Source organism: Salvelinus namaycush, chromosome 5, assembly GCF_016432855.1.
Source record: "Salvelinus namaycush isolate Seneca chromosome 5, SaNama_1.0, whole genome shotgun sequence".
Taxonomy (NCBI): domain Eukaryota; kingdom Metazoa; phylum Chordata; class Actinopteri; order Salmoniformes; family Salmonidae; genus Salvelinus; species Salvelinus namaycush.
The window spans coordinates 58516433-58543968 of NC_052311.1; the positions used below are offsets into that span (position 1 = coordinate 58516433).

A 27536-nucleotide genomic window follows, 5' to 3' on the forward strand; every position below is an offset into this window, starting at 1 on the left:
TGTGAAAGTTTACAGTTGACCAGTGACTCAAACCATGAAGAGACACTGGGTTTATACAAACATATATCAGCATGTGCACACAAAACTTAGCTATATTAAATGTTTGATTTTTTACCCCTTTTTCGTGGTATCCAATTGATTGGTAGTTACAGTCTTGTCTCATTGCTGCAACTGCCGTACGGACTCGGGAGAGGCGAAGGTCGAGAACCGTGCGTCCTCCAAAACACGACCCAACCAAGCCGCACTGCTTCTTGACACAATGCCCACTTAACCCGCAAGCCAGCCGCACCAATGTGTCGGAGGAAACACCGTACACCTGGCGACCGTGTCAGTGTGCACTGCGCCCGGCCCACCACAGGAGTCGCTAGTGCACGATGGGACAAGGACATCCCTGCCAGCCAAACCCTCCCCTAACCCGGACGACGCTGGGCCAATTGTGCGCCGCCTCATGGGTCTCCCGGTCGCGGCCGGCTGCGACAGAGCCTGGACACGAACCCAGAATCTCTAGTGGGTTTATACATGCCATAGACCACTGCGCCACTCGAGAGGCCAACTTGGCTATACTTACTATCTACTGGAAAACAACAGACAAAAGCCCAATAGGATGAGACACATTCATCATGAACTCTTTCTTGTGCACATCGTACAGAGATCTCAGGACAAATGGGCCACACAGAAGCCAAAAGTAGACCAAGCCTAAACTAAACCAATCAACGCTATAGAGCGCTTGTAAGCATCCAGCATTGAGAGAGGGAGAGGGAGAGAGAGAGAGAAGGCACGGACGGTCAGAACATGGAGTAGCGTCGCCTCTCTACGGTGACTTCCAGAAGAGGAGCAGATACTGTAGGGTGCCTGGGGGCCTTAGGGACCTCCTCACCCCTGGCCTCCGCCACCTCCTCCTCACCCCTGGCCTCCTGCAGACTCACCAGCCTGGTTCTCTGGTGCTGCCGAGAGACCTTACACTCCAGCTTGCCCGTTGCTACGGAGACACACAGCTCTCGCTCACTATCTGCTGCTTCCATCACACTGGGCATACACTGGTTGAATCAACGTTGTTTCCACATCATTTCAATGAAATTACATTGAATCAAGGTGGAATAGACGTTGAATTGAAGTCTGTGCCCAGTGGGATGGTTACAGTATCAGTGTGGCTGAGGGCTCACTTTATGGTAAGTTTTCAGTTTTATTCCATATTTAATACTGATGTTTATCGAGAGTAAAGAACAAAATGTTGCCAAATATTGTACTACTTTTTGGACAATCAATTATGAAGCAAATGGATGCAGTGGAAAAATCTTTCCATGCTTAAATCACTTATATTACTGCCATTTTAGACTATTCATACACATGTTACACTGTGCTGCGAGGCAAGACAAAGAGTGCAATGAAATAATATATCACAGACTCATTCAAGTAGAGTTGCTTTCATAGATTTACAGCATTTGCGGGGTAAAAAGCGGCGGACAGCGGGTGGTGGTGACAGTTGTAATGGTGGTAGAAGTGTCATCCATTATATACAGGGCTATAACCAAAGCTCTCTGTTTAACCAGACAACTAAAAGCATTAAGTAGAGGATAGAGGAAGCCTGGCTGGCTGAGTAGTAAAGCTAGTTACTGTAGGTACTAAAAAGAGGCTTTGAGGCTCTGAGGTAAATGCTCTGTGTGGCATTGATAACACAAAACCACAGAGCTGATACAGAGGGAGAGAAGACAGAGGGAGCATTCTGAAGGAGAGAAGACATTTTCAGTCGAATCCTAACTTGAAATCCACACGTCACTGACGATTGCCGACTGATGCAAATAATGCATTGATTTCAATGGGAAATGTGTGTATCCACACAAATGGAACTCCAGTTCGGAGGATTGTGTCCAGTGAGCGTTAGAGAAGCCAGCGTTTGGGTTATGGTGATGTGCATACCTGTGCCTGTGAAGCGTCCTACAGAGGTGAAGGAGTCACTGAAGAGCACGTCCACGTGACTGAGGAGAAACTCCACCACCACAGACTGGATCCGCACCTCCTTAAACGGGTCAGCACCACTCAGACCCACCGCCTCGATCTCCATAGATCTGCCACGGAGACAACAGACAGCCACACCAGGGTCAACTCCAGGAAGGTGTTGCAGACAGAAATGCCATGAATAGAGCTGACATGATTCCTCACTGTACATGTCAGAGGCACACCTGTTCTAAAAGATATATTTCTATAGGAACGATCCACAACAGGTAGGCACAGACACACACCTGAGCAGGTTGGGGGCCCAGACAATGGCCAGGTTCTTGATGTGCATGTTGGTCTCTCCGCTGCAGGTGGCCAGACCAGCCAGGTGTCTAACGAGGTACTCCAGGGTCCTGACAGAGAGACAACATCAATCCACAATCTGTCTCCATGGCTGTGTTGTGTATACCTGTAGTCTCTGTCTCCATGGCTGTGTTGTGTATACCTGTAATCTCTGTCTCCATGGCTGTGTTGTGTATACCTGTAGTCTCTGTCTCCATGGCTGTGTTGTGTATACCTGTAATCTCTGTCTCCATGGCTGTGTTGTGTATACCTGTAGTCTCTGTCTCCCTCCGTGGCTGTGTTGTGTATACCTGTAGTCTCTGTCTCCATGGCTGTGTTGTGTATACCTGTAGTCTCTGTCGCCATGGCTGTGTTGTGTATACCTGTAGTCTCTGTCGCCATGGCTGTGTTGTGTATACCTGTAGTCTCTGTCTCCATGGCTGTGTTGTGTATACCTGTAGTCTCTGTCTCCATGGCTGTGTTGTGTATACCTGTAGTCTCTGTCTCCATGGCTGTGTTGTGTATACCTGTAGTCTCTGTCTCCATGGCTGTGTTGTGTATACCTGTAGTCTCTGTCTCCATGGCTGTGTTGTGTATACCTGTAGTCTCTGTCTCCATGGCTGTGTTGTGTATACCTGTAGTGTGGTGGTGGGAGCTGCTGGATGACATCATGTACTTTCACCATGCGCTCGTCGTCTGTCATCTCTCCCATACAGTCCTACGGAGGAAGACCAGGGAAAAAACAGATGGCAAGTTTAGCCTTTGACAATGGACAGCACTTTCAGTTGGAGGGAGTTGTGTTGGGTTATGGCCATGTACTCACAGCAAACTTGTCGTAGAGCTGGTAGGTGAGCAGGGGGTTGGGCAGCTCTCTGAAGTAGAGCTTACACAGGGACCCCACACAGTGGATGTCCTGCATGTACATATCCTTGGTCAGGTCTGGAACGTTCTCACTGTCAAACTCATGTCTGGTGGACAGAGAGAGTGTCAAATAGGGTTGAATGCCAAAAAAGTATTGCATATTTGCCTATATGTATTTTCTGCATGCAGTCAATGATCTATGTAGTTCTTCTAAGTCTTTACAGGTTCAGGGCCTGACATGCAGGGTTAGCATGAGGAGTGGTACCGGAGTTTCTGAATGTTGGAGGAGACTCCAGAGTGCCTGTAGATGCCGTCCACCACACCATGCTTCTCTATGAACTCTGAGCAGGTCTTCAGAACCTGTGGAACTGGAGAAGCACACAAAGATCCTTGTCACACGTTACAGTAGTACACCAAACCAGACCAGGCTCTCAAGGACACACAGAGATGACTCCCTGAGACTCTAGAATTAGAACTGTAGAACTCTAACTAGGGGAATGGGCCCATTTCATCAACTCCGAAGCACTAATGTGATCCTAAAATGGCATGATTGACTTAAATATTGTTCCGAGTTCACTTGACACACCAAAACCGCTCACTCTCTGCAGCCAGCAACTTACTCTTACGTTACTATAAAAATCACAAGCCCAAAGATACTGACAACTACTTTACATCCCCAAAAGGTTACGTGAGGATAAGTGTGTGTTTTATGTACCGTCCAGTCCTGAGTTGAGGAGGTGCTCTCCCAGGTCACAGCCGAACACCCTCTCCTTAAGAATGCCTCTCTGTTTGAGCTTCTGCTTGGTGGGCCTGGACTTCATAAAGGTGCGCAGGAATCCCATCAGCTTGCCGTGCTTCTTAGAAACTGTCAGAGGGGGGCGACAGAGAGCTGCTGAGTAATGACACTACATTGGGAAAGAGAGACTATTGTGGTGGGTGAGGGGTCCATCTTTGTGAGGGGCGTGTCTTTGTTTGTGTGTACAGAGAAGTGCCTGCAAACATGTGTGTTCACGTGTGTATGTGTATCCATGAATGTCATCATCGTCATCAAATATAAAACGGGTGAAAAGACATGAGAAAATAGGAGAGTTTAGTGGGAGCTGGAGCATGGACACTAGTAGGAGGCTGGGTCGTGTTCTGGACCAATGAGCCACGACCACCAACATCATTAGAACAATAAGCAGCAGCAGATTACTTGAACGCATCGTGAAGATTAGGAGCAAGGAAATAATGATTGTCATTGGTCATAATAAACCTGTATCGTCTTCCTCTAAAACAATGACTTGCTTCTCATTTATACAACAAGCTCCATTGTGTTTTATGATTTATGGGTGACTAAAATACATGTACACTAATTCTACTCTAAAAACATCCTTACCACTCCTGCCATGCGAACAGCCCTAGGCTTGGCTAGTTGTATAAATGGCTATTGTACGTTTCCTGGTTGGCTTAAGGGGAAATGTGTGTTATACAGGCCCTGCATTAAGGGGAGAGATGAGGCGTTAGGAAAGATAAGGACGGTGGAAGGACTCTGATTAGATGACAAATAGATTAATGAGAGAAATTCCATTTCAGTTGTTGTTACCAGCAAGTCTTAGGTATCAAGGCTGAGGAACTGAGAGAGAGAAAAAGAGAGAAAGGCAATAGATACAACAGGAAGGCGGTTGAAACACCAGCTAAATACATTGTTGTTCTGTACTTCGCACTCCCAAAACAGAGATATACTGTGGTCGGAGATACAAATATGAAGATAGCAAAGATGTTGTGGTGACCACATTAGGCAAGCAAAATAACCTATGGGCTGAGTAATTTTGAAACTATGTGATCCGCTGTGTGTTTCTGGTTATAACACGAGGTCATGGATCCTTTAATAAAAAAATTGTCTAGAGAGAGATATAATTTTATAATGTTTACTTAGAAGACGAAGATACAAGGGAGGGAGGAAAAGTGGCTGTTATATACAGTTCAATTAAATATAAGCAATATATGCTGCATGCCAGAAAGAAAACATAGTAACCATGACAGCTAGTACTGCATGTTGTCAAACTCATTTCAAGCCATCCCCTGCAAAACCGTCGACACGCTCTGTGGAGACTGAATACTCATACAGTAGTGATTGATTGGTTGATTGCGTCTGTTTACCGGATGTAGGAGAGGGAGGTCCTGGTGCGCTGGCGTTGGCTGGATCTCCATCTGGAAACACAAACGTCACTCAATACATCTGACATTGATCTGGTGACACAGTGCATTCGGAAAGTATTCATACCCCTACGTTACAGCCTTATTCTAAAATATCTTAAGTTGTTTCTCCCCCCCCCCTCAAATTACACACAGTACCCCATAATGACAAAGCAAAAACAGTTCATAAATGTTTGCAAATTTACTTAAAAAAACAGAAATATTACATTTACATAAGTATTCAGACCGTTTACTCAGTACTTTGTTGAAGCATCTTTGGCAGCGATTACAGCCTCGAGTATTCTTGGGTATGACGCTACAAGCTTGGCACACCTATATTTGGGGAGTTTCTCCCATTTTTCTCTGCAGATCTTCAAGCTCTGTCAGGTTGGATGGGGAGCATCGCTGCACAGCTATTGTCAGGTCTCTCCAGAGATGTTCGATCGGGTTCAAGTTCAGGCTCTGGCTGGGCCACTCAGGGACATTGAGACTTGTCCCGAACCCACTCCTGCATTGTCTTGGCTGTGAGCTTAGGATCGTTGTCCTAATGGAAGGTGAACCTTCACCCCAGTCTGAGGTCCCGAGTGCTCTGGAGCAGGTTTTCATCAAGGATCTCTCTGTACTTTGCTCCATTCATCTTTCCCCTCAATCCTGACTAGTCTCCCAGTCCCCACCGCTGAAAAACATCCACACAGCAAGATGCTGCCACCACCATTCTTCACCGTAGGGATGGTGCCAGGTTTTCTCCAGACATGATCCTTGGCATTTAGGCCAAAATGCTCAGTCTTGGTTTTATCAGACCAGAGAATCTTGTTTCTCATGTTCTGAGAGTCTTTAGGCAAACTCCAAGCGGGCTGTTATGTGCCTTTTATTGAAGAGTGGCTTCCATCTGGCCACTTTACAATAAAGGCCTGATTGGTGGAGTGCTGCAGAGATGGTTGTCCTTCTGGAATGTTCTCCCATCTCCACAGAGGAACACTAGAGCCCAGTCAAAGTGACCATCGGGTTCTTGGTCACCTCCCTGACCAAGGCCCTTCTCCCCCTAATTGCTCAGTTTGGCTGGGCGGGCCAGCTCTAGGAAGAGTCTTGGTGGTGACAAACTTTTCCATTTAAGAATGGAGGGCACGGTGTTCTTTTGGTACCCTTCCCCAGATCTGTGCCTCGAAACAATCCTGTCTCAGAGCTCTACGGACAATTCCTTCGACCTCATGGTTTGGTTGGACCTTTATATAGACAGGTGTGTGCCTTTACAAATCATGTCCAATCAATTGAATTTACCACAGGTGGACTCCAATCAAGTTGTAGAAACATCTCAAGGATGATCAATTGAAACGGGATGCACCTGAGCTCAATTTTGAGTCTCATAGCAAAGGGTCTGAATACCTACGTAAATAAGGTATTTCTGTTTTTTATTTTATACCCGTTTTCGCTTTGTCATTATGGGGTATCGTCTGTAGATTTATGAGGGAAACATTTCTGAATAAGACTAACGCAACAAAATGTGGAAAAGGTCAAGGGGTTTGAGTACTTTCCGAAGGCATTGTATGTGATAATGTACAGTAAGTGGGATTCAGTATGGTGGTGTCATAACGTGTGTGTGTGTGTGTGTGTGTGTGTGTGTGTGTGTAAGCTACCTATTTTAGCGGTGGACTGAGGCTTCTCGCTGATGAGCTCCACACACTCACTGGGGAAGAAGCCCACCTAAAGTGGGGAAAGACCATCAAAGTAACTGAGGATAACAAGCACGGACACACAAAAACTTGGGCACACACACACAATAGCTTACACATGACATAGGTTAAAAAACAAGAGCAAATGAGTTAAAAGTAGAAGCTTGGTGAAAATAGAGAACAGTGAAAGAAAGAAATATAAAGAAAGAGGAAACAAAACAAGAAGGGAAAAGGAAGTACAGAAACATGGAGACGTGAGATATTGAATGTAGCCATCATCTGGAGAACTGTTGTTCTGCAGCGGGACTCTTTAGAGTGGGTGAGGGAGACAGGCGTGCGGGTGAGGGAGACAGGCGTGCGGGTGAGGGAGACAGCCAGTGGTGGAAGTCTCCAGTGATTGTGTCGTGTACCTGGAAGCCATGCTTCCCCCTCCACCAGTTGGAGTCCTCTTTGGGTGGCATATCAATTACAGACAGGATATCTCCCACCTGGAGAGACACACACATTAGACAAAGACATTAAACAACCTCCAACTTCAGACAAAGTCTACAGACAAACGAGCCAGATGACTTCATTTAACATCACCCCCCCACCACCACCAGAGCCAAAAGTACATCAACACACATAATACAGCCTCGGCAGTCAAAACACCAGCCCCAAAACTAAACATTATCCAGACACAACAAGCTGGATCAGGGCATAATGTAGTCCTGCCTGATTTGGCTGAACTACACTCACACTTATTTCAGATAACAGATAAGGAGAACAGATGAGATACAGTTGCCATTCCCCACTGTAAGGAGGACAGGACAGAGAGGAGATGAGACCGAGAGAGAGACACAAAGAAAGAAAGAGAGCTAAAATGTGCTCAGTGTTTGGCTCACCCCATTCCAGGGTGCTCTGGCCCAGAAACAGAAACAGTATGTAGAGCAGGAGGAGGAGAAGAGGACAGGAATAGACAGAACATGAAGATGGAGGAGGAAAAAGAGAAGGAAAAGGAAGGTGACAGCCAAACAGAGAGACCAAGGCCCAGACAGAGGACACAGAAATCTGAAAACTATGACTGCCACTAATGTAAATCTCATTTGGTTCTGTGTATCCCTGCAGCAGCTCCATACCTCAATGGAGATCTCGTTGCTGGCCTGCGCCGTGTAGCGCTTGATGACATGAGCAGCGGCAATGGCGGGAACGTTGAGCGAAGCTTCCTCTTTCAGGAGGAACCGATTCCCACGGTTGTCAATCTGGGGGGAACAGCAAACACAAACCTCTGTTGTTTAAGGAATAGACGGGCAAATAATTACACCACTTTCTCAATATCCCTTAATTATAGTAGTAGGGCTAATGCACAGGTGGTAAGACAAAGCCTGTCTCTCTAAGTCTGTCTTTCTCTCTCCCACTCTTCTTTGGTCTTCCCCAACAATTGTCTTCTTTCTCTGGCCAATTTCTTATGTTTCCATGTTTTTACAGCTTATTCTCACCTTCACTCTTTCTTTCAACGTCTTCAGGGGGAGGGGCAGCCCCACTCCTTTAAAAAAAAAAAAGCAGTCCCACCAAGTTTTTTTTATTTTTTTTTGCTTTATTGAAGAGATAGTACTACCGTGTGAAAGATGGGGGAGGGAGAATCAAAAGGCAGTGGGCCAGATTCGAACCCATGCTGACTCTGGCATATATGTGAGCCGGGGTCAGCGGCTGTAACCACTGGACCACACAGTCCACTCTCTTATGTTTTCTAAAGACACTTTAATAGTCTCACCTCCATCCAGGTGAGCACAGGCCCACAGTTGAGCTTGTTGTCCACGATCATGGAGAGGCGGCTCAGGTACTCCGACAGCAGCGGGGTGAAGATCTGACAAACAACAAAAACAACTGACGCAGGACTTCACACACAGCTACTGTAGGAGCCGACAACCATTTACATACATCTACTCCCAGATACCATAGATGAAGACAGGTGACCCAAATATCAACACCTGCTAGAATCAGAGAACAAAGGTGTACAGAGACAGACAGGTCACAGACAACGATGACTACATAACCTCGATGAAGGTAATTTCATGTCATTCTCAGAGGTCTTCATGCTAACCTACAGCGGTACCATCGACCTCCATACAGTACAGAAAAACATTCTACAGCTAATTCAGCCAGAATGCTACATAACCCCCTCAACAAATAAGCTCTCCCACAGTCCCCACTCACCTCTACCCTGTCCCCGATCTCGCTGAGGGGTGGCAGGGGCAGCAGCTGGGAGTAACGGCGGTCGTAGATACACTGGTGGAGGTGAGCGTCCAGAGTACGGAACTCCTCATAGGAGCGCCGAACCATCCACGTCTTAGCCTACATCACAGACAGACAGACAGACAGACACAGACAGACAGACAGACAGACGGGACAGAAATATTAATGTGAGGAGGAGAACAAGGAAGGGGGGAATAAGTCAGACAGGAGGAGAGAGGGAGGGGGAAATATATTCCCACTCTGTCTAAGTGTACGTGTTGGTGTGAATGTGTCTGGGTTAGATATAGCCCTGGCAAGGAGATGTGCGAGTGCGTGTGCACTCGTGTTTGGTGAGGGTATGTGGTCGTGCCCACTCACCTGGCAGGACACCTGCACCAGGAAAACCAGGTCTTTGGCAGAGCCCGAGTTCCAGCTGGCATCGCTCTGCTCGTTTGCAAACTGCAACTGAGGAACAGAAACCCACACACACAAGCATGGGTCAGAGGAACAGGTGGAGCAACTATACAAAACATATAGCCTACTGTACACCGAATAAGCAAACACACATACAAGGATACTGCAAAGCACCCTCCTATACCTACACACACGATCAGGATACATTATATCCAGGGAAATCTCAATCCTTGCCTGGTACCTTTACACAACCTCCCTCCTAGTCGCCCAGATTCTGCATTTTCTAATAAAGCAGCCAACTAAATCAGGAGATCTTTCAAAATGGCCGACAACATCTCAGCCAACAAACAGTAAAGGTTAATGGACTTAACAATGCAGAGAAAGCTGTGAAAAGACAAGCCTGCTAAACTAGTGACAACAGAGCCATGTGTCGCTAATAGAAAGCCTCGGGTGGAGCCGTAGGACACCCATGGGGTTCTGGTGGCCCGGATTTACAAACAAGTGGGCTTCTACAAACAAGCACAAAAGGAAGACATTTTTTGTTGTTGTCTTTTCTTTTTGGGGGGGAAGAGGAGGAAGAAGTGAGGGCGGTGTTGAGGCTCCAGGCAGATTAAAATAGAAAATACTTTCATCTGATATGAGACCGGCAGCGTTGTGGACTTCAGAGCGTTTGTCTGAAGGACCTTCACATCACATCCACTATGACTAACGCCGAGAGATATACAGAGAGAGCAGAAAGAGAGAGCAGAAAAAGAGAGAAAGAGAGAAAGAGAGAGAGAGAGAGAGAGACACTCAGTGGAGGGAGGTAGGAAGAGAGAGGGAGAGGTAAAGAGGAAGGAGCCAGAGAGACTTAAGAAAGCAAATGCAAGAAAGAGGAAGAAAAGGAGGCGCTTTGGCGTGTGTTTGTTTCTGACTCAGAGAGCAAGGACAGTGAGATGAGAATGGTCTCTTTCAGATCTCTTTTCTTCAGGGGCTTCAGACACTAATGAGCAGTGCTCCCTCTGCTCAACACACACACGCATGCTCCAGCACAGAGAACGAGAGCACTAACAGCTGTGCTGGGTGGGGAGAGACATGGAGGTGATGATGTCGCTCACTACATCAGGTGTATGGAGTTCATCATCATGAATATGTTTAAAATGGCATTAAGTTACCTAATCCTTGTAATAGGATGACGTTACATTATCTATATCTAGAGAGGTATGAGTGAGAACGTCAGAGAAAAAGAGAGAGTACTGCTGCTCTTCCACTACGATGCCCATGGACTGAAAATCGGAGTGAGTTTGTTTGCGCGTGAGTGAGTTTGTGTAGGTCAGGTACAAAGAAAGAGAGCCAGCCTCAGCCCTGGAGATGTTGCTGCTCTCATCTCTCCACTGTGCCCACCCCGCCCCCTTCCGGCCATAGCCCTGACGCATTCTGACAGGAACACACACACAGTACAGACATGCGGTAACACACACACACCCACAGTAACCCACAGTGAGACCTGTACTGTGAGGTTATTAGTAGTGTGTCAGTCCTGTTCACATGTGATCATTACAACAGCAACACTACAGGCATGAGGCTGGGGTTGTCGTCACGACAGTAACATTACAGCATGAGGCTGGGGTTGTCGTCACGACAGTAATATTACAGGCATGAGACTGGGGTTGTCGTCACGACAGTAACATTACAGCATGAGGCTGGGGTTATCGTCACGACAGTAACATTACAGGCATGAGGCTGGGGTTGTCGTCACGACAGTAACATTACAGCATGAGGCTGGGGTTGTCGTCACGACAGTAACATTACAGACATGAGGCTGGGGTTGTCGTCACGACAGTAACATTACAGGCATGAGGCTGGGGTTGTCGTCACGACAGTAACATTACAGGCATGAGGCTGGGGTTGTCGTCACGACAGTAACATTACAGGCATGAGGCTGGGGTTGTCGTCACGACAGTAACATTACAGGCATGAGGCTGGGGTTGTCGTCACGACAGTAACATTACAGACATGAGGCTGGGGTTATCGTCACGACAGTAACATTACAGGCATGAGGCTGGGGTTGTCGTCACGACAGTAACATTACAGCATGAGGCTGGGGTTGTCGTCACGACAGTAACATTACAGCATGAGGCTGGGGTTGTCGTCACGACAGTAACATTACAGCATGAGGCTGGGGTTATCGTCACGACAGTAACATTACAGCATGAGGCTGGGGTTATCGTCACGACAGTAACATTACAGGCATGAGGCTGGGGTTGTCGTCACGACAGTAACATTACAGACATGAGGCTGGGGTTGTCGTCACGACAGTAACATTACAGCATGAGGTTGGGGTTGTCGTCACGACAGTAACATTACAGGCATGAGGTTGGGGTTGTCGTCACGACAGTAACATTACAGGCATGAGGTTGGGGTTCTCATCACGACAGTAACATTACAGCATGAGGCTGGGGTTGTCGTCACGACAGTAACATTACAGCATGAGGCTGGGGTTATCGTCACGACAGTAACATTACAGGCATGAGGCTGGGGTTGTCGTCACGACAGTAACATTACAGGCATGAGGCTGGGGTTGTCGTCACGACAGTAACATTACAGCATGATGCTGGGGTTGTCGTCACGACAGTAACATTACAGGCATGAGGCTGGGGTTCTCATCACGACAGTAACATTACAGCATGAGGCTGGGGTTGTCGTCACGACAGTAACATTACAGGCATGAGGCTGGGGTTGTCGTCACGACAGTAACATTACAGCATGAGGCTGGGGTTCTAATGCAGGCCACTGGAACATCCATAAGGACCTACGACCTTAGTAATAGACATGGCTAAAACACTTCATTTACAGTCAGCCAAGCAGGACATCTTTGTAGTTTACATTTCTAAAATGGGCATTTTATCCCGCACGCAGTCTTGTGTCAAAACCTACCTCGATGGAGCAAAACTCCACATTGTCATAGTGGAAGTGGGCACAGTCAACAAGCTTAGGGAAGTGACCTTTCACAACAGACAGCCTGAGATAGAAACACACACAGCAGTCAGATTAGATTAAATAGCAGCATTATACAGTCACAGAGTGTGTGAGTCACAATACAGAGAATCTATTTGTCTTTTACAGCAGCAGACCAACACTGTTCTAACGTTAGTGCAGTAGTAGAAGCCCTGTATACAGTGTCTATGTTTGGGTAAATTAGTAGGCCTACACTTAGGTTAGGAGTGAAGCTCCGGGACAAACAAAGCTGTAGCTATGGGAGCTTGACAGTGACCGTGGTTCTAGTTTGAACAGAAACCACCCTGAGCAGACTGCTTTGCATGTCCCTACTCCCAAATGCACACACTGACTGCGGCAGTTCCATGGCATGGTGATTTTTGCAGCTCCACGTTTATTGTCATGAATCTTGACCTGCAGGCAGATATGAGCGATTTCTGCTAGATGGGCCAGCTGCAAAGTCAAATTTGGCTAGATTGTAAAAATGTATGAAAACAAAAATGTGTTTTTGGTCTTAAATTTAAGGTTAGACATTAGGTTTAGTGGTGTGGTTAAGGTTAGGTTTTATGCCAACCTGCGGTTATTTAGTGGCAATACGGTGACCAGGGCCAAACTTGATCAGTGACATCACTCACTCCTCTAAGCTTCACATCACATCAACCTCCCACTGTCAACTACCACATAACCTCACAGCAGCCAGGGGGAAATGAAACTGGGGACCTTCCTGTTTCACAGCACTGCGAGGGCCGTAAGGGGAGTTCTGAGGTTCCCTGTATGTGTTTGTGCTTTAACTTCTCTCCGTCCCGTGTCTCTACAGAAGTGGTTTAAGACCTGACAGGGATGTCCATACAAGGGCATTCATCACAGAGCACAGCTACAAAGTATAGCGGACCTGAAATACTACAGTATATAAAATATACACCCTTCCTCTCAGTCTATGCTTGGCATCCCTTGTCTGGCACCAAAGTTCCATCGATGCCTAATGGTTCACATTTCACACCACTTCTGCGTCCTGTAACTACACTGCAGCCACATTTCCCTCGTGCAGGTCAGCAGTGTACTTGTTCCACCCTCTTTAAATTGTCTTTAACTGTTGCAATCCACCCTCAGTGAAATGATTAAGACCCAGAGGGCAGTGTGCCAGTCTTAGTGGCAGTCTCACCTCTTGCTCATCTTCCCCTTCAAGTTGGCAGTGGTGCCCACGGAGCGGGTAGTGGGCTCCCCGGAAGTGTCCAGATTATCGGTGCTCCAAGCCTTAGGGAGGGAGATGAGCAAAGAGGAAAAAGACACAGTTAGTAAAACACAACAGTCAACGTTACATGGTGTCTGTCTGTCTCCAGGGGTGGTGGTCAAGACTGTACCTCAAAGGGAGATAGGGAGGACACGAATCTCAAGAAGACATCAGATATATCTAGATTGACTGTAGTAAAAGTATGGTTTATAGGCTACACCATCTACAAAATCTTTATACAGCATGGCTCTTCCTTCTTGACGGTGATTTGACTCTGTCAAAGCAACTTCCTCAGCCCCATGATGTCACTCCTGACTACAGTACATAACATGCAGAAGATACTTACACAAACACAGCACAACTAACACCACTGCAGAGGACAGAGCAAACTGTAGTAGTGGTAGCTGTGTCTGATTCTACTTCACATTGTGTAGCATATATAAACTGTTAGTTAGTAAATCCCTGTCCCCCTGCGCGTATCCAGTCCTTCCTGTCAGGATCTGCATGACGATGCAGCAGCCGTCACACAGCGGAGCTGAATGCGCACTGACTCAATAGCAGGTGGAAACACAGCTCTAACCATCACACGGCTCACACCTTCACAGGCCCTACGGCAAGCCAGACACACATCACTCCTCTCCCTCTGGCGTTAGGTCCACCTTCACTCATCTCTAAACCAGCATATAGCCATGTAATCGACGAAAGACAAATATGTCCCTCTTTTCATTCTTACCTCTCTCTCCCGCTCTCAATGTCAATATTCACCTCCTTTCCATATTATTTCAGCTGATGAATGCAAACCAACACACCCACTCCTACACAAACAGGTAGCAGCACGGATGAGCTGTCAACCACCAGAGGGAAAGAACATCAATCACTCACTGTGTGCACACACACACACACACACACACACACACACACACACACACACACACACACACACACACACACACACACACACACACACACACACACACACACACACACACACACACACACACACACACACACACAGTGTATATTACACCCATAAGGCTTTGGTAGAGGCTAACAGAGGTCATTTGTCTGTTGTCAGGAAAATATGTCCCAAATAGACTAAGGGTTGTAATATACACAGGGTTGTCACTAGAGGTCGACCGATTAATCGGAATGGCCGAGTAAATCGGGGCCGATTTCAAGTTTTCATAACAATCGGAAATCGGTATTTTTGGGTGCCGATTTGCCATTTTTTTTTATTTATTTTTTTACACCTTTATTTAATCTTTATTTAACTAGGCAAGTCAGTTAAGAACACATTCTTATTTTCAATCACGGCCTAGGAACGTTCTGCCTCGTTCAGGGGCAGAACGACAGATTTTAAACCTTGTCAGCTCGGGGGATCCAATCTTGCAACTTTACATTTAACTAGTCCAATGCTCTAACACTGATTACATTGCACTCCACGAGGAGCCTGCCTGTGCCGCGAATGCAGTAAGCTAAGGTAAATTGCTAGCTAGCATTAAACTTATCTTATAAAAAACAATCAATCAATGACTGTCATTGCTCCAATATGTACTTAACCATAAACATCAATGCCTTTCTTAAAATCAATACACAAGTATATATTTTTAAATCTGCATATTTAGCTAAAATAAATCCAGGTTAGCAGGCAATATTAACCAGTTGAAATTGTGTCATTTCTCTTGCGTTCATTGCACGCAGTCAGGGTATATGCAACAGTTTGGGCCGCCTGGCTCTTTGCGAACCTATTTGCCAGAATTTTACGTAATTATGACAACATTGAAGGTTGTGCAATGTAACAGGAATATTTAGACTCATGGATACCACCTGTTAGATAAAATACGGAACGGAATAAACCTTTTGTTTTCGAGGTGATAGTTTCCGGATTAGTCAAAGGTATATGGTTTAGAGAGAAATAGTCAACGCGTTATAATTCCTGTAATAACTTGCGGCTGAACTTGAAAGGGGTTCCTTCGTTATTTTCCCTTTCATGTCTTCCATAGAGAATGTCTTGATCTACTTCAAATAAGGTCTGTGTTTCGTGCAGGCTTAACCTGTCTGGCTCTGGCGTTCCGCTAGCGGAACTCCTCCCACATTCCACTGAAAAGGCAGAGCGCGAAATTCAAAAGATCTTTTTTAGAAATATTTAACTTTCCCACATTAACAAGTCCAATACAGCAAATGAAAGATACACATCTTGTGAATCCAGTCAACATGTCCGATTTTTAAAATGTTTTACAGCGAAAACACCACATATATTTATGTTAGCTCACCACCAAATACAAAAAAGGACAGACATTTTTCACAGCACAGGTAGCATGCACAAAGCCAACCTAACTAACCAAGAACCAACCAAACTAACCAAGAAACAACTTCATCAGATGACAGTCTTATAACATGTTATACAATAAATCTATGTTTTGTTCGAAAAATGTGCATATTTGAGGTATAAATCAGTTTTACATTGCAGCTACCATCACAGCTACCGTCACAAATAGGACCGAAGCAGCCAGAGTAATTACAGACACCAACGTCAAATACCTAAATACTCATCATAAAACATTTCTGAAAAATCGATGGTGTACAGCAAATTAAAGACAAACATCTTGTGAATCCAGCCAATATTTCCGATTTTTTAAGTGTTTTACAGCGAAAACACAATATAGCATTATATTAGCTTACTACAATAGCCTACCACACTACCGCATTCATTCATCAAGCCACGTTAGCGATAGCAATAGGCACGTTAGCGATAGCGAATAAACCAGCAAAAGATATATAATTTTTGACTAACCTTGATAAGCTTCATCAGATGACAGTCCTATAACATCAGGTTATACATACACTTATGTTTTGTTCGAAAATGTGCATATTTAGAGCTGAAATCAGTGGTTATACATTGTGCTAACGTAGCATCTTTTTCCCACAACGTCCGGATATTTTTCTGACACTTTTTCTGACACACATATTCTGACCAAATAACTATTCATAAACATAACTAAAAAATACATGTTGTATAGGAAATGATAGATACACTAGTTCTTAATGCAATCGCCGTGTTAGAATTCTAAAAATAACTTCATTACGATATGCAGTTTACGTTATGGCGAGAGCGTGCCCAAAACCTGGCCGCAAACTACTAGTTCACATGTACGACAGATATATGAAATAACATCATATAATGGTTCCTACTTTTGCTGATCTTCCATCAGAATGTTGTACAAGGGGTCCTTTGTCCAGAACAATCGTTGTTTGGTTTTAGAACGGCCTTTTTCCCTCTCGATTTAGCAAGCACACTTGCCAAGTGGCGCGAATCTCTCCATCGTCAACAAACTCAGAGAATGGAACACGGCAAAACTCCCGAAAAAATTTCAATAATCTGATTAAACTATATTGAAAAAACATACTTTACGATGATATTGTCACATGTATCAAATAAAATCAAAGCCGGAGATATTAGTCGTCCATAACGACAGCTTATCAGAAGGCAAATCCAGGTCCCTTCTCACGCTCTCCAGAAAACAGGAAACTGGTGACACGTCATGCCAAGAGCTATTATGCGACCCCAGATCAAGTTACACACTCAATTTCTTCTCTCACTGCTTGTCGACATCTAGTGGAAGACGTATGAAGTGCATCTAAACTAATAAATATCAAGAACTTTAATAGGCAGGCCCTAGAACAGTGCATCGATTTCAGATTTTCCACTTCCTGTCAGGAAGTTTGCTGCAAAAGGAGTTCTGTTTTACTCACAGATATAATTCAAACGGTTTTAGAAACTAGAGAGTAGTTTCTATCCAATAGTAATAATAATATGCATATTGTACGAGGAAGAATTGAGTACGAGGCCGTTTAAATTGGGCACGATTTTCCCCCAAAGTGAAAACAGCGCCCTCTGTCCTCAACAGGTTAAACCACCTCGACGTTTTGATACCCGTGTAAATCTCACTAGGATAAGGTAACATTTGTCGACATATTTTCATAAATCCACTCTACAAAAAAAATGATCTTCGCTTATATTTAGCCAATATTGATCAGAGTTACCTTGTCCTATGGATATCTACACAGTTATAAAATTGGCAAGGTGGTGTAAGCCTACACGAAACACAGACCTTATTTTAAGTGAATGTAAAAAATATCCTATGGAATAAATGAAGGAACCGCTTTTCAGATTTTGCTAGAAGGTGTCATGGTAATTATGATTCGCACTTTGGTCATCAATTCTTACCATGCCCATTATTAAAATAGGATTTCCTGCATATAGAAATGACAGTTTTTATTTTCAACATTCATCACAGGTAACTCTATTTTTATTCAAACAGTTGAGAGTATTTGTCTCCTAAGCAGACTCTTCAGTATCATTGTCACTTCAGAGCTGTGTGTGTGTGTGTATTTATGTATTATATTAAGTTAAAATAAAAGTGTTCATTGTTCATTCAGTATTGTTGCAATTGTCATTATTACAAAAATGTGTGTGTGTGTGTGTATGATATATATATATATAAAACTTTTTATTTCAATAAATCAGCCGATTAATCGGTATCAGCTTTTTTTGTCCTCCAATAATCAGTATCGGCGTTGAAAAATCATAATCGGTCGACCTCTAGTTGTCACCCCCATGAGATGAATTGGTGACAACCATCTCCATTCACAACAAAGACAGTGAGAAATGGTTTTGCCCAGATGGGGAGAGGATGGAAATTTGGCTAAAAGTATGTGGATGAGTGATTCCCGATTCTCCTTAAAATACTCAATGGGATCAAATATCAAAACCTCATGTTCAGAAGCTAAAGGCCTCTACCTGAACAAGTGTAGGAGAATCTACCGCTTTCTCAGAGAGTTGGCCTATCTTCTATCTTACAATGTCTCACTCTCACATGCCAACAGAAACTGTGACAATAACAGACTGGATACAGTTTGGAAGGGTACAAGCCAGGTTCAAGACCAGATTCTCCACTACTCGGCCTGTCATGGGCTCCTGCAACACCTTTAAAGGATACAGAAATGAAAAATGAGTATTGGCCTAGGATCAGTACCACTCCTCCCGGGACTGACCTTACCCACACAAAACCAAACTGGTCCTGGTCAATCGCTTAGGGACAACTGACACCCTCACCGTTCCTGGATGAGTGAGGGGGAGAGTGGACGAGCGAGCACCTGGCATAGGCTTGCTGTGGTAAATTGACTGTTAACAGTACGCCTGGACAGCCCTGCCTCCACCTGGTATGTGTGTGTGTGTGTGTGTACACACGCACAGCGGGGCCCTTAGGGGCTGAAAGCACTGGAGCTAAACTGGGCACAGCTAGGCTTCATCAGAATACATCAGAGCTGCATTACTCCAGCATTGAGCGTATCACACACCAAGATGTGTCTGTTCAGCCCTCAGTACAGCCCGGCCCCTTAGAGGGACTGAGTCGAGGCTGACAACGTGGCAACAGCAGAGAAAATCAACGAGCTGAGAGTCCATCATTACAAAGCAGGGGATAAGGTATTTATAGACAAGAACCCTGGCCTGTATCCAGTCTGCACTGACTGTCTGCAACATGCATTCATTCCATCTCCAACATTCTAAAACCTTAGTTCACCACCCGACTGGTACATTAATGGATGCTAAAGGTCATCCAATTGTTGCACCAGGCCAGACAAGGCATTGGCATGACAGTCAGTGCCAGTAGAGACAGAGTGTAGAGGACCACGCCATGTCAGTGCTCTTCCAGTAACTCCACACCCCTCTTCACTCTACACCAGGCTAGAGTTTCACGGGCAGCCGGTATGGAACAACAGGCACCTGGAACTGGATCTGCCATGGAAGCCACCGCTCCCAAACAACAGTTAGCTAGGCAGTCAGAGACACAGGCAGGCGGTCAGAGCAGGGCAGTATCCACACACAACCTTCCGGGACAATACCAGCCGTTAATCCTAAGAGACTAGGCTCCAGTAGGTATTGTTGTACAGCAACAACACAGAGAGGTCTTCTTTAGACCAAAACCAAAGACATGAGAAACCTAATGGCATTCAGGCAGGGTAATAACCCCTGCAGTCATACACTCTCACACCCCCTCATTGATTCAACAGCAGCCCTCTCTCTCCACTTCTTCTGTCCTCTACTTTCTGCATCCTCCTCTTCTTGAACATAGAGGGACCCTTCCCAAACCTTTCAAGGGGGGCGGGGCTTCTTTTTAGATGTTGGTGTAGTCCATCTCCAGTGCTACGCATCTCCTCTGTCCATCCATCTGTCTGTCACCATCGGTCTCCCATGGTTACCTCCGCCCAGCCATCACCGACAATCCTGTCCCCTCTCAGTGCATTCTGCTCAGAGGGACAGGTAAGTGGACCTGGCGGTTACGTCTGTGTGCGTGTGCACAGACACATACTTGACTGTTGAATATTTCACGGTGTGAACACACACACACAGCGATCTGAACCCTGGGCAATTGCCAGAGCTCAGGCTTCTCAGCTGTTCTATGAGAGGGGCAGGAGACAGACTGACGGGCAGTCAGGTCGCTTTATATAAACGCTTGGTTTCCTTCCTAATCTATCCAGCGACAACTGGCAGTTATACAGGGCAACACAACCTCCACATCATAGCAAAACCACATAAGGGGGCTATAAAAAGGTGTCACGTTTAATGTTTCGACAAGGCCAAGAGGAGGGAGTCTTGGTGGTACAGAGAAGAACTGTATAGTAGGCTGACCTTGAAAGCGTGTTCTGTTGAGTCTAGAGGATCCAGCATGCTATATAAACCCCCTCTCAGTTTAGACATCTTTAAATGATAAGCCCTGGTTCTCTCAGTAAGGCCACTGTCATCAGATCTCACCTCATAGTTTGAATGTTTGTGCCCTGATCCAACAGCAACAGTCCATATAATGCATGCCTGGTATTCCAGCCTCTCTTTAGGGACCGGGAAAAACGGAATTCTGATCTGGTTTGGGAAGAACGGCTGCAGTGGTTCAGCACCAGCTCTACCCAGTGTCTACCCAGTGTCTACCCAGTGTCTACCCAGCGTCTACCCAGCGCCTACCCAGCGTCTACCCAGTGTCTACCCAGCGCCTACCCAGCGTCTACCCAGTGTCTACCCAGCGCCTACCCAGCGTCTACCCAGCGCCTACCCAGCGTCTACCCAGCGTCTACCCAGCGCCTACCCAGCGTCTACCCAGCGTCTACCCAGCGTCTACCCAGCGTCTACCCAGCTTTACCCAGTTTCTACCCAGTGTCTACCCAGTGTCTACCCAGCTCTACCCAGCGTCTACCCAGCTCTACCCAGCGTCTACCCAGTGTCTACCCAGTGTCTACCCAGCTCTACCCAGTGTCTACCCAGCGCCTACCCAGCGTCTACCCAGCGTCTACCCAGCGCCTACCCGTGTCTACCAGCGTCTACCCAGCGTCTACCCAGCGTCTACCGAGCTCTACCCAGTGTCTACCCAGCGTTACCCAGTGTCTACCCAGCTCTACCCAGTGCCTACCCAGTGCCTACCCAGCGTCTACCCAGCGCCTACCCAGCGTCTACCCAGTGTCTACCCAGCGTCTACCCAGCGTCTACCCAGCGTCTACCCAGCGTCTACCCAGCGTCTACCCAGTGTCTACCCAGCGTTACCCAGTGTCTACCCAGTGTCTACCCAGTGTCTACCCAGCGCCTACCCAGCGCCTACCCAGCTCTACCCAGCGTCTACCCAGCGTCTACCCAGCGTCTACCCAGCTCCTACCCAGCTCCTACCCAGCTCTACCCAGCGTCTACCCAGTGTCTACCCAGCTCTACCCAGTGTCTACCCAGCGTCTACCCAGTGTCTACCCAGCTCTACCCAGCTCCTACCCAGCGTCTACCCAGCGTCTACCCAGCGTCTACCCAGCGTCTACCCAGCTCCTACCCAGCTCCTACCCAGCTCCTACCCAGCGCCTACCCAGCTCTACCCAGCGTCTACCCAGCGTCTACCCAGTGTCTACCCAGCTCTACCCAGTGTCTACCCAGCTCTACCCAGCGTCTACCCAGCTCTACCCAGTGTCTACCCAGTGTCTACCCAGCTCTACCCAGCGTCTACCCAGCGTCTACCCAGCGCCTACCCAGCTCTACCCAGTGTCTACCCAGCTCTACCCAGTGTCTACCCAGTGTCTACCCAGTGCCAAGCAGTGTTGGGGAGTAGTGAACTACATGTAGTTCAACAAGTAACTTAACTACATTTCAAAGTTGGTGATAGTTGAACTAAATTCCAATCTTGGTAGTGTTTAGTACTTAGTTAATTACTTTTTTTGCCATGTAGCGGTGTAGCTAACTACTGGAACTCCACACTACTGTTCTTGCAAATAGAAAAGATGATATGGCTGAAGTAAACAAGAATTTCCTTTCTTTTTTAGCATCAGCGCTTCCCCGAATTGAAACACCGTTTTTGTGTTTAATATGCACATTCTGTAATCGTACTGCAGAGTGATCTGTTTGAACAATTTGTAGTATATGACATTTCAGATTTATATAGAATTTATCAAGAAGTAGTTTGGATGTAGTGAACTAGTTTTTCAAATTAACTTAGTGTAGTTTAACTTCCTCCAGTGTGAAGTAATTGCTAGCTTGGTAATCAATATTTTCAGAGGAGCTTCCCCAACACTGGTACAAAGTCATCCATTGCTGGGTAGTGTTTGGTCCATAACAATGTGCCATAATGAACATTGCCACAGAACAGTGGGAAAACGGTGCCAGAGAGACATGTCCACCATGGAGACATTCAGGGAAATAAGACAAAACAATCATGCATAGAATATCTACCAGAATATCAGATCACTCACACCACACTGGGTAAAGCCACACACAGACATTATTGTGCTGATGACATACAGAGGTTAACAATACTTGTAATAATTGTTGACCGCATGCACAAGTTGTACATTTACACACACGTGCAGACAGACCACCACACCACATATAGACAGGCACAATACGTACCCACAGACATAAAGAGGTGCATACAGACAGTTTGGGTAGATGGAGACTTACCAGACATGACTGTCCGGCTCATAGCGCGTATAAACATGGTGCATTTCCCAACCCACTGGGGTCACGACACTTCACACAGAAAAAGAAAATGAAGGAAGCACATTTAATTTCCGTCCCTTCATACAAGAGGCTTATTGTGTGTAGACAAGAGACAATCCACTCTAGACTGCTTCCTGAGGGATTTGAGTAAGTTGAGTTCACAGTTGATTCTGGAGAGAAAGTCAGACTTTTGTTTAGCCTAATTGTTGGAGGGTACATTTTTTATATATATTTTTTTAACATTGAGGATTTAATCCACAATGTTATTAAGCTTTGCTGTAACACCAAGTGGCCTGTGTTGAGAGCTAGAGGACTTGGCTGACTGTTCACGCTCCATCATAAAGAGCCAAACCCTAACCAACCAGCCTTTAATCTAACGTAACAAGGCCATGCATCAACACCACTGCTCTGAAAGCCTTCTCCACTCTGACACAATTAAAAGATCACTTGATTCCCATACAGAACCATCCCTATAATAGTGCCATCTAACCCATAACCCACAGTGAGAATCGTATCTCAAATGCCTATACTGGTTTTGAATACTCCTCTTTGTTGACAACAACCCTTGGAATTTTGATAAGTCAGTCGCATACCATTTTAACAGTCTAACCTGTGAGGTTGTCAGCACGGACAGCATCATTGTGCTTGGGCTTCCCAGTATTACAGCAGAGTGAAGTGTTGTCACACTGTCTGTCTGTCTGTCTCAGGGGAGTTGACTCATCTGGTTAGTTGGAGGTGGGAGAGGAGCAGACAGACATGGGTCACACACAGGGGTCAACACACTAAGGAAATGGGTTAAATGTGACCGTTTTGTTCCTTCTTTAGTAGGCCTAAGTCGTGTGTGTATATAAGATTTGGCGTGGCTATGCTGTGTGTCTGTGTGGGGAGGTTAGGCTGAGTGAATGTAGGGAGTTCAGCTAGGCTTACTGTACCCTATGAATCACACATGAGTGAGGCTGTTCCATGAACCTTACTAAGTCTCAGGCATTAAATGCGTTTAAAATGCTGACTAGAGTCAGTGGGCAGCCTGTTGGTCTGTGCAGAGCAGACGTTGGTGTTTGTGATGTGGGAGTGAGGCTCCATGCTTTGTAGTCAGCCAGAGCCTTACCAACAGTTGCCGAGATCTTCCGTCATGTGGGCAGCATCGCTATGGTAACACAGCGTGTTTTTGCATGTCAGGCCGTGAGAGGGAGATTGTGTGCTTGCTCGTACTTATAAAAGGACTGCATGGATAAGATTTGGGTGGACAGGATGTCAGAGTAGGATAAGAGAGTGTGTGGATGTGCATGCTAGAGTGTGTGTGTGTGTGTGTCTCTCTCACAGGGAAAGAAAAATAATGGTGAGAGCCCGATTCAACTACTTATATCTTTGTTCGATTGAGAGGATTTAAGCAGGATCAAATGTGCTTGACTCTGTTTGGGGTGATCTGGACGGCGTGTGTGCAGGGGTGAGTGAGCAACATGAGTGTGTGTTCCTCTCATTCCTCTACCAACTCTGGACTTGACACAGAAGTTGGTGTAGCAACAGTGGCCAGCAACTCTCTCATGCCTGTAGGTGTATTGAGTGAAGTGGGTCTCACACACACACACAGATTTAACACACATATGCACCATATACTTATGACGACTAAAAAACAAGCTCAAAACCACTCTGCGTAAATGAATCCTGACAAATCTGTCATAACTAAATCCCTGGCTGGCTATTATTACGATGATTGTTTTGTCTCTGCCTCTCTGCTCTCTGAGGCTCAGCAGGTGTCCTGGATCTTGACCCCAAAAGAAGACAATAGGATAGAGGGTCAGTCAAGCAGAAGAAGAGCCATTTGTTATTGTCCCCTTTCTCCCACAGTCAGTAAACCCCCCCACTCCAAGCGTCACTGTCTTCACAGTCAAGGAGACTTTGGTCTGTCCTCTTCAGGTCACAGCACAACGCTGGCTTGGGTTGGTTGGCTGGGTCTGGCTTGGGTCCGGCTTGGGTTGGTTGGGTGGGTCTGGCTTGGGTTGAATGGGATGATGATCATGGGAAAACCCAGAAGAGGAAGCCTGGCTGCATGTGCCATCAAACATAGATAAGAGGAAGACTTTACTTCTTCTGTCTTCTGAGTGGCAACCTTGCCAACAGAGAATACTACAGCCCAAAGGGTGAATGTCTGTTTGCGTAACCCAGCTGCTCCAACAGTTTTGCTTGTTGTCTAGAACTCCCCCTGCTACTCCTCCATGCCCCATCCCCTGCTTCTCTCACTCCTCCATTTCACTCACTTTCTGTATGAAAGAGGACAATGAGTATGCCCCACACTTTTCCACCCTTCTTTCCTTCCTTCTTTCTCCAGGGGGAAGAATAGATTCAAAGAGTGTCCTTTCATGCTCACTCTCCCTCCTCCTCCTCCTCTCTTTCGTAGCAACCCAGTGTAATAGAAGTGTCAGCCCCTCTTTCTCTGAGGACTGAATAAGTGGGAAATGTTGGGAGACGGGTCTTGGGAGAATTCGGGGGAGGCGGGGTGAGGAGGATCGGCATCACAAATCTGCTCTTTTCGTTACTGTCATCATCTGCAAGTGGTCGCGGCTGGGCTAATGTGATGTGAATGGGCCAGTGTGGGCCAAGTACAGTGGCGGCTACAAGTGGTGATCTGTCACGCCGGACACACTGCACACGTGGGGGGAGGGGGTGACGGAGACAGACATGGACTGTTGTTCAAATCCAGGGGCTACTACGGTGACAGGAGCTTGGGGACTGGACATGGGGGAGAAGCATCAGCCTGGATCCAGACACGAGAGGCTATGGGTCAAGTCATTCAGCAGGTTGACAGCCCAATGGCACATGTAAACACACTCAGTGAGGTATAGCTAGATAGTCACAACACAACGCTAGACTGCACATGATTACTTTTCATGTTTCACGCAACATTAGGCCCCATGGTTATTGATGTAGTATGCCATCACTAACACTGTAGAGGTGTACCAGAGGGGTGCTTCCTCTGTCTCTCAGCCTCAATACAACTTTACTGTGAGTGTGTTTCTAATGCATGAGCTCCGTTAGCCCCTCCCCCACCACTGCCCTCTGACCTTTCATAGAACAAAACAGGCCTTGGCCTTCCCATTCAGCCATGCCACGCCATCCCCTCACCTCCTATTGATCTCGCCCAACCCCCAACACACCAAAAAAGGAAACACATTCACCCATCTACCACGCCGGTCCCTCCCTCCCTTTACTCCTTCAGTCTAATGCAGAAAACAACACCCCCCCCCCCCCCCCCCCCCCCCCCCCGAGTTGGCATGTGAAGCCATAGGGAAGGCTAGCTGAGATGGAAGGCTGGGGAGGGTCAGGGTTGTGCAAGAATGGAGCAAGGTGGGCTCTATCAATGACATTCCAGAAGAGGGTCCCTGGGAAACAGACAGTCCTCTTACAGTCCCCGTCACCCACGTTACCCAAAAAGCGGCTCTCTGGAAGCCCCGTCCTCTTTCTTCCACGCGACAGGAAAGACAGAGCCACTGGCAGCATACTAAACACCAAACACTGCCCTCATTCCAGCTGCAGCCATGTGAGATACAGAGACACAAGAGGGAGAGAAGAGACTTAAAAAGTAGAAAAAAAGAGAGATGTGGGTGAAGAAAGAAGGAAAGAAAGAAAAGATAGAGGGTGAATTCGTCAGAAGACTGACTGTTGTGAACAAGTGTGTGGCTGTGTGTAGCGAGACATGAGGGACAGTGGACGAGGGGGCCGTTTGTGTTGGTACGGAACAATGTGGGCATGGCTTCAGAACAGATGTTTCTATAGGGGCAGGCAGCTGTCACCCAGAGCATCTGACTGCAGCGGAGAGAGAGAAAAACCATAAGAGGGAAAGAGAGAATGGCTGAATGAAAACACTAACAGAAAACAAATGATCCATATGTGGAGGTCTGGTGGGGGAAAACAAGGTCCCCAGCCATGGTAAAGGGGAGGGAAGGGGTTCTGAAGACATGCTTCAGCAGTGTGTGGAGGATGTCCAGGCAACATGAAAGATTTTAAACTATAGAGCTAGCATGTATAGTGGCTGAGTATATGGACGGACAGAGGACTACACTCCAGGATAGTGACTTTGTGTCTGTACTGCATAGGCAGGCATGCTGTCTGTTTAGTCAGTGTCTCTTCAAGCTGCTGTATATGGGCTTGGACAACCAGGATATGAATCATAATGCAAAACCAGTTTATAGGCACTGACTGTACTGTAAGTCATGGATAGAAGGGTGATCCATGAGGCAAACAGATATTGACATAGCACACATTCCAGCCTCCAGGCTAAAACAGACAGAGAGAAGAGTAGTGAGAGGGGGAAGGGAGGAAAGTCGTAGGTTTGTATACAGGTTAATGTACTGTAAATAAACCATATATGACCGTACACAGTATTAGCACAGACATCTAATGTTAAGCACCCATTAAAGAGTATTTTTCAATTTCCAGGGTGAGTAGTGTGTGTGTGCGCACGCGTTGGGTGTGGCTGGCCCTTCCTCTGAGGGCGTAGAGCAGATGATGGGTGACAGGGCGTGAGGCAGTGCCCTCGCCCAGATCAGACCAGCTCTTCTCCGGCCTGAGGCGGGACTCTGTGACACCCCTTGGCCCCAAGCTGTCAGCAGCAGCCCTGTGAGCCCAGCTACAGGTGCAGAACGACAGATTTTTACCTTGTCAGCTTGGGGATTCGATCTAGCAACCTTTTGGT

At 46.4% G+C, this 27536-nt stretch overlaps 1 protein-coding gene across 1 annotated transcript in view; it reads right to left on the minus strand.

The window, feature by feature from the left end:
* Nucleotides 1-466: 466 nt before the first annotated feature.
* arhgap33 (Rho GTPase activating protein 33) overlaps nucleotides 467-27536 on the minus strand; it is a 30952-nt gene continuing 3882 nt past the window's right edge. Inside the window, exons 2-17 of the mRNA XM_038994604.1 lie at nucleotides 13753-13844; nucleotides 12531-12615; nucleotides 9579-9665; nucleotides 9183-9320; nucleotides 8740-8832; nucleotides 8105-8227; nucleotides 7397-7474; nucleotides 6951-7017; nucleotides 5281-5331; nucleotides 3854-4003; nucleotides 3404-3506; nucleotides 3101-3245; nucleotides 2913-2995; nucleotides 2241-2348; nucleotides 1918-2066; nucleotides 467-979 (exon numbers count right to left, since the gene is read on the minus strand). Coding sequence (XP_038850532.1) covers nucleotides 786-979; nucleotides 1918-2066; nucleotides 2241-2348; nucleotides 2913-2995; nucleotides 3101-3245; nucleotides 3404-3506; nucleotides 3854-4003; nucleotides 5281-5331; nucleotides 6951-7017; nucleotides 7397-7474; nucleotides 8105-8227; nucleotides 8740-8832; nucleotides 9183-9320; nucleotides 9579-9665; nucleotides 12531-12615; nucleotides 13753-13844 — 1746 coding nt within the window. The 3' untranslated portion in view covers nucleotides 467-785. The remainder of the gene's footprint in view (nucleotides 980-1917; nucleotides 2067-2240; nucleotides 2349-2912; nucleotides 2996-3100; nucleotides 3246-3403; nucleotides 3507-3853; nucleotides 4004-5280; nucleotides 5332-6950; nucleotides 7018-7396; nucleotides 7475-8104; nucleotides 8228-8739; nucleotides 8833-9182; nucleotides 9321-9578; nucleotides 9666-12530; nucleotides 12616-13752; nucleotides 13845-27536) is intronic.